Raw genomic sequence first — 8,132 nt, forward strand, 5'->3', positions numbered from 1 at the left:
CCGTCTGCACATACTACTTCATCCAACACCAGAATTTTGACCATGGATATAATGGAAATGACCACGTACATTATGTTCCAGGTACCCTCGACATGTACGTCCTGAATCCGTCCAAAGACTCTAAGCACGTTCGTGAATTCCTAAAGAAATGGCATGGCAGCGATCAGAAGCTTTTCGAAGGAGCAAACATTTCTGGTCAATTCAACTTTCCCATACCAAACTTGGTATCGATTTGCGCTCTATTGGTTTGGCGACCAGCTAACCCCGACGATACTATAACAAGAATCATGTTCCCTGGGTCAACGCCCCAACATAAAATATTTGAAGGCCTTGAAAAATTAAAGCATTTGGAGTTTCTTCAACATCCGACGTGCACGGGAAGACAAATGACGCCGGCACTTCTACCACCTGCTTCAGTTTCATCAACAGCCTCAACACTAACCGCGACGAAAACTTCCAAAATAATTTCAAGGGTGGGTAAAGAACGAAATATTATCACTGAAAAATTGAAAGAAGAAAAACATGAAATAGAGTCACTAAAAGACAAAGATCTCCTCAAAGATCAAACAGATTCTAAAAATATTATAGATAACAAACTGCTTAGTGAATTAGCCGAACACGATGATAAAAAAATAGAATCAGTTCTTCATGACGCTATAACAGCGAGGCTGGAAACTAAAATTGATGAAAAGGTGTCCGAATACGAAACCACGATGACAGATGAAGTACACAAAAAGAAGGATATCAAAAAGGACATCAAAAAGGTTGTTGATAAAAAAATGAAACGTACTGATAAGACCGATGAAGTGAAAGAGACATCAATTAAAGCTACTGAAATAAAAAAGGCCGATGCCGAAATAAAAGCTAAAACTGAAACAAAAAAGAAGACGGAAACTAGGAGCAAAAATGAAATGGCAACTTCTACGAGTAGAAGTAAAATAAGTAATCGCACTACTAAAACTATTGAAAAAAAGACTACAGCCAGTACGACAGCAGATAAAAAAATTACTATGGATGAAAAGCGATCACCTGTGACTACGCCTAAAAAGACAGTTGAAACTAAAACAATAGCAACAGCACAATCTGCTATTAGAGATAAAATTAAAACGAAGACTAGAAAATTGAGTCCTGGTAGTACACCCGCTAAAAGTGCCAAAGAAGCGAGTAATCGCAGAGTGGCCGAATCTAAATACAAACAGGCTTCGCCAAAACGTGACGCTCCTCAAAAATCTAATGACAAAAAGGAATCCAAGCCAAAACGCGAACCGATTTCAAGGAGACCAAGACCAATAGCATCACCCGTTAAAGGGGTCAAAGCAATAAAGAGCCCCTCGAAATCGGTTAAGTCTATTAAAGCTGATTCATCTAAACTAAAAGGCCTCCAAAGAGTAAATTATGAAGATATCCTAAAAGATGCAAAGAAATCCGACGAAGAAACCTCTAAGTCTCTTGATGACATCAAACAACAAGAGTTTGACGAAAGAGAAGAACAAGAGATTGTGAGAGAAATTGAAGCAGTTTTTAACAGAGACAGTGAGGCTGAGGAGAAAGTGGAGTTTGTTGGGAGATCAGACATCGAAAAGATAACTTGTTTACTCGATAATACAAAAACTGAAACGACTGCCGACGGTGAATTTGAAGAAGAATATCTGATTATAGAAAAAGAAGAAGTTCCACAGTATCCTTCTGAACCTGAAATCGAACGTGAAAGTAGTCATAAACAAGAAGATGAACTACTTAAGCATCTTAAGGACAAAGAAGAATCAGAAAAGAAAAAAGATGATGTATCTGGCCTTCAAGTAGCTAAACCTGAAGAAGAACATCTTAAAGGTGAAATTAATTTAGAAATCGAAGCTAAACAAGCGGAATCTAAGGAACACTCCATCAGTGTAGAAGAAAAACAGGACATTAGCAGTGAAAAGAAAACGTCAGATAGTAAAAGCGGTCCTGTTAAGCCTAAGGACTCACTCGAGCTGGTGCCAGAATCACATCCCGATGAAAAAATTTCTACAACAGTTGAATCAGGAGCAACTACTGCACCAACTTTACCAGAAGATGAACGAATCACACTTGACGATATTAAAGAAGATCATCGAGTAGAAGAAAAGCACGTACAAGAAGAAACAAAGGAATTTGTACCACCACAAACATTAATAAACATTCCGGAGCCTTTGACGAAAGAGATGAACTTGAAAGGTGAGGTACAGTCAGTACCTATCAGAGAGATCGTTAAGACTCCTGATGAGGTGGCAGATCTACCTCTTCATGAAGAGGTAGATTACCAAACGTTTGAAGAAAAAAAGACACCTATCGAAGATGATATTTACAAACAAAAGCCCGGGCGATTTGTTTCTGAAACGAAGGTTCCAAAAGATCTACCAATTCCCGACAAAGATACTCCAATTCTTTACAAAGTTATGAAAACAATCGAAGACGACGTTATAATCAAAACTGTTGTAAAACCCTCGCATGCTGAAATTGTAACTGTGACTCCTGGTTCAGCCCCAGACTCACCAATATACCAACAGATGAAACTGTCTTTAACACCTAGTAAAGATCTTCAGCCAGTTAAGGAATATAGCGGAGAGTATGAGTATGGGCAATATACCGAGAAATTAAGAGAAACTCATATCACCACTCTAGATTCACCGATAAATGACGATGTTATAGTTATTGAAGAAATCCCTCACATGCCTGAGAAGATACCATCAATTCCTGAAGATGTTGAGAAAGAAATAGAAGAAGCTCAAAAGCTGGAAATGGCTGATAAACCTCCGCTTAGTCCAAAAGATGTAGAGAAAATTGTAGCTGACGTCGCTGAGGTTTTAAAATCGGAAAAAAGTCTCGAAGAAATCATGGCTGGAAAATCCCCAACAATGATCAGGAAATCACCGGAGGTCCACTATAAAATTGATGAAACGATAGCTAATACTGAAACAATGACAGAAATGCTTTTGTCGTCTGAAAAACAAGTAACAAATAATTTGATACAGGAAATAAAAAAATCAAAAATTGAAACAACCAGTGAAATAAGTCCTGATATAGCATGTAAAGAAGTATCACCTATAAGGTCTTTAACATCTGAAGAAGTAAGTGATGTTTCAGATAAAACTGTTTTCAGCGAAACAAACAAAGTGAAAAATGATTCACCTTTACTATTAGAGAAGGTAAAGGATGATAAAACCAAAACTACAATGAAAAAGGAACTCTTGTTAGAAGAAACAGAAAAAATAATTGAAAAACCACAAGATATGTTGAAAAATCAAGTAGGTAACGAATTGGTTCAGATTGAAAACAAACAAGACAAATTTGATAGTGATCTAGAGATAATGGAGTCAAAGTCAAAACTTAGCACAACTTTACAATCTGCCAAGACTTTAGAAAAGCTAGACGAAAAGCTAGCAAATCTAAAAAGCAGAGAGGAAATGCCAACACCTAAAGCAGAAGCCAAAGAGAAAAAAGCTGCTAAAATAATCGTTTTAACTAAAATCAAAGAATCCCAACAGATAGTCGATACTGACATTCAAGAATTCGACGCGTCTCAGTCAGGTACAATCGTGGTAGATGACAAAACGGAAAGCCACTTAGATAAAAAGGCAATAAGCTCAGTCAAGCCTGGCATGAAGACACCAAGCCCTAACAAAGATGATGAGGGCACACCAATGTCCATCAAAGAGGGTGAGAAAGTGCCGAGCTCAATCAAAGAATTTGAAAAAGTACCAATTTCTATCAAAGATGACACCAAGGTACCAAACCTTATCAAAGACGATGAGAAGGCACCAAGTCCTATAAAGATTGAAGAGAAGGCGCCAAGCTCAATCAAAAATGAAGAGAAGAAACCAGTTCCTATCACAGATGTAGAAAAGGCGCTGAGCCCAATCACAGATGATGAAAAGGCGCCAGTTCCTATCAAAGATGAAGAAAAGGCGTCAAGCCCAATCGAAGATGTTGAGAAAGAGCCAATGCACATCACAGGTGATCAGAAGGCACCGAGTCCTATTAAGGTTGGCGAGAAGGTGCTGAGCCCTGTCAAAGACGATGAGAAGGCGCCTAGCCCAATCAAAAAAGACGAGAAGGCGCCAAGTCCTATCAAAGAAGACAAGAAGGCGCCAAGCCCTATCAAGGAAGATGGGAAGGTACCAAGCTCTGTTAAAGATATGGAGACCACTCCAATATCCATCAATGAAGACGAGAAGGTGTCGAGCCCAAGAAAAGATGATGAAAAGGTACCAATTGCTATCAAAGGTGATGAGAAGTCACCGAGTTCTACAAAGGATGACGAGAAGGCACCAAGCGCTTTCAAAGATGACGAACAGGTAGCAGTTTCTATCAAAGATAGCACCAAAGCGCCAAGCCCTATCAAAGACGCTGAAAAGAGACCAGCTCTAATCGAAGACGAAAAAAAGGCGTCAAGCCCATTCGAAACTCTTGAGAAAGACGCTATGCCCATCAAAGAGGATGAGGTGTCAGTTCCTACCAAAGATGATCTTAAGGCAACAAGTCTTACCGAAGAAGTTGAGAAAGCTCCAAAACCAATAGATCTTGATGAGAAAGTAACAAGCTTAACTCACCTTGATGACATCAAAACTCTGTCATTTGATCAAACAGAAGAAGAAAGTACGATGAAGAAATTGGTTGAAAGTAGTTTTACGAGTGCCGTAACAACCGCTACTTCAGAGGACATAATTACACATAAAGACCTGGTTTCGACGTTTTTGGATATGGAACGACAACTGATCAGCAGTACAAAAACAACCCCATCTAGTCAACTTGAACAGATAATACCAAGCTATACCGAAATTAAAGAGAAGAAACCGGTGCCAATCAAAGATGATCTGAAGGAAACGAGTCCTATCAAGGACGATAAGAGCATCCCAATACCCATTAAACAAGATGAGAAGGCGCCAAGCCCAATCAAGGAAGACGAAAAGGCGCCGAGCCCTGTCAAGGACGATGAGAAGGCACCAAGCAAAATCGAAGTTGTTCAGAAAGAACCAATGCACATCACAAGTGATCAGAAGGGACTGACTCCTATAAAGATTGGCGAGAAAGTGCTGAGCTCTGTCAAGGACGATGAGAAGGCACCAAGCTCAATCAAAGACGATGAGAAGGCACGAAGCCCAATCAAAGAAGACGAAAAGGCGCTAAGCCCTATCGAAGTTGTTGAGAAAGAACCAATGCACATCACAGGTGATCAGAAGGCACCGAGTCCTCTTAAGGTTGACGAGAAGGCGCCTAGCTTTGGCATAGACGATGAGAAGGCACCATGCCCAATCAAAGAAGTTGAGAAGGTGCCGAGCCCTGTCAAGGACGATGAGAAGGCACCAAGCAAAATCGAAGTTGTTCAGAAAGAACCAATGCACATCACAAGTGATCAGAAGGGACTGACTCCTGCAAAGATTGGCGAGAAAGTGCTGAGCCCTGTCAAGGACGATGAGAAGGCCCCAAGCCCAATCAAAGAAGGCGAAAAGGTGCCAAGCCCAATCAAAGCTGTTGAAAAAGAACCAAAGCACATCACAGGTGATCAAAAGGCACAGAGTCCCATTAAGATAAGCGAGAAGGCTCTGAGCCCTGTCAAGGACGATGAAAAGGCACTAAGCCCAATAAAAGTTGTTGAGAAAGAACCGATGCACATCATAGGTGATCAGAAGGCAGTGAGTCCTATTAAGGTTATCGAAAAGGCGGTGAGCCCTGTCAAGGACGAGTTGGCACCAAGCCTAATCAAAGAAGTCGAAAAGGCACCAAGCCTAATCAAAAAAGACGAGAAGGTGCCAAGCCCTATTGAAGAAGAACAAAAGACGCCAACCCTAATCGAAACTCTTAAGAAAGAGCCAATGCCTATCAAAGAGGGTGAGAAGGTGTCAGTTCCTATCAAAGATCATCAGAAGGCAACAAGCCTTACGGAAGAAGTTGAGAAAGCTCCAAAACCAATAGATCTTGATGAGAAAGTAACAAGCTTAACTCACCTTGATGACATCAAAATTCAGTCATTTGATCAAACAGAAGAAGAGAGTACAATGAAGAAACTGGTTGAAAGTAGTTTTACAAGTGCCGTAACAACCACTACTTCAGAGGACGTAATTACACATAAAGACCTGATTTCGACGTTTTTGGATATGGAACGACAGCTGATCAGCAGTACAAAAACAACAGTATCTAGTCAACTTGAACAGATAATACCAAGCTATACCGAAATTAAAGAGAAGGAACCGGTGCCAATCAAAGATGATCTGAAGGAAACCAGTCCTATCAAGGACGATAAGAGCATCCCAATACCCATTAAACAAGATGAGAAGGCGCCAAGCCCAATCAAGGAAGACGAAAAGGCGCTAAGCCCTATCGAAGTTGTTGAGAAAGAACCAATGCACATCACAGGTGATCAGAAGGCACTAACTCCTATAAAGGCTGGCGAGAAGGCGCCGAGCCCTGTCAAGGACGTTGAGAAGGCACCAATTCGAATCAAAGAACATGAGAAGGTGCCAAGCCCTGTCAAGGACGACGAGAAGGCACCAAGCTCAATCAAAAAATGCGACAAAGAGCCAAGCCCAATCGAAGTTGTTGAGAAAGAACCAATGTATATCATAGGTGATCAGAAGGCGCCGAGCCCTGTCGAAGAAGATAAGAAGGCGCCAAGTCCTATTAAACAAGTTGAGAAGGCGCCGAGCCCTGTCAAGGACGACGAGAAGGCACCAAGCCCTGTCAATGATGATGAAAAAGTGCCAAGCCCTGTCAAGGACGACGAGAAGGCACCGAGCTTAGTCAAGGACGATGAGAAGGCACCAAGCCCAATTAAAGAAGATGAGAAGGCACCAAGCCCAATCAAAGAAGATGAGAAGGCGCCAAGTCCTATTAAAAAAGATGAGAAGGCGCCGAGCCCTATCAAGGAAGATGAGAAAGAGCCAAGCCCAATCAAAGAAGACGAGAAGGTGCCAAGCCCATTCGAAGCTGTTGAGAAAGAACCAATGCACATCACAGGTGATCAGAAGGCGCCGAGGCCTGTCGAAGACGATAAGAAGGCGCCAAGCACAATCAAAGAAGTTGAGAGGACGCCAAGCCCTATCAAAGAAGATGAGAAGGCGCAAAGCCCAATCAAGGAAGACGAGAAGGTGCCAAGCTCAATCGAAGAAAATGAGAAGGCGCCAGGCCATGTCAAAGATGCCGTCAAGACCCCAAGGCTTATCAAAGACGATGACAAGACACAACCTCCTATTGAAGAAGAACAAAAGACGCCAACCCTAATCGAAACTCTTAAGAAAGAGCTAACGCCTATCAAAGAGGGTGAGAAGGGGTCAGTTCCTATCAAAGATGATCAGAAGGCAACAAGCCTTACGGAAGAAGTTGAGAAAGCTCCAAAACCAATAGATCTTGATGAGAAAGTAACAAGCTTAACTCACCTTGATGACATCAAAATTCAGTCATTTGATCAAACAGAAGAAGAGAGGACAATGAAGAAACTGGTTGAAAGTAGTTTTACAAGTGCCGTAACGACCACTACTTCAGAGGACGTAATTACACATAAAGACCTGGTTTCGACGTTTTTGGATATGGAACGACAACTGATCAGCAGTACAAAAACAACCCTATCTAGTCAACTTGAACAGATAATACCAAGCTATACCGAAATTAAAGAGAAGGAACCGGTGCCAATCAAAGAAGATGAGAAGGCGCCAAGTCCTATTAAACAAGATGTGAAGGCGCCGACCTCTGTCAAGGACGATGAGAAGGCACCAAGCCCAATCAAAGATGATGAAAAAGCGCCAAGCCCTGACAAAGACGTTGAGAAGGCACCAAGCCCAATCAAAGAAGATGAGAAGGCGCCAAGTCCTATTAAACAAGATGTGAAGGCGCCGAGCTCTGTCAAGGACGATGAGAAGGCACCAAGCCCAATCAAAGATGATGAAAAAGCGCCAAGCCCTGTCAAGGACGTTGAGAAGGCACCAAGCCCTGTCAAGGACGATGAGAAGGCACCAAGTCCTATTAAACAAGTTGAGAAGGTGCCGAGCCCTGTCAAGGACGACGAGAAGGCACCAAGCCCTGTCAAAGATGATGAAAAAGTGCCAAGCCCTGTCAAGGACGACGAGAAGGCACCGAGCTTAGTCAAGGACGATGAGAAGGCACCTAGCCCAATTAAA

At 41.9% G+C, this 8,132-nt stretch overlaps 1 protein-coding gene across 2 annotated transcripts in view; it reads left to right on the top strand.

Moving 5' to 3' along the window:
- LOC101744170 (titin) overlaps nt 1–8,132 on the top strand; it is a 181,978-nt gene that overhangs the window by 143,487 nt on the left and 30,359 nt on the right. For both annotated transcript variants that reach the window (XM_062674755.1, XM_062674756.1), the window contains exon 8: nt 82–8,118. In XM_062674755.1, coding sequence (XP_062530739.1) covers nt 82–8,118 — 8,037 coding nt within the window. The remainder of the gene's footprint in view (nt 1–81; nt 8,119–8,132) is intronic.

Source organism: Bombyx mori, chromosome 21 (assembly GCF_030269925.1).
Source record: "Bombyx mori chromosome 21, ASM3026992v2".
Classification (NCBI taxonomy): Eukaryota; Metazoa; Arthropoda; class Insecta; order Lepidoptera; family Bombycidae; genus Bombyx; species Bombyx mori.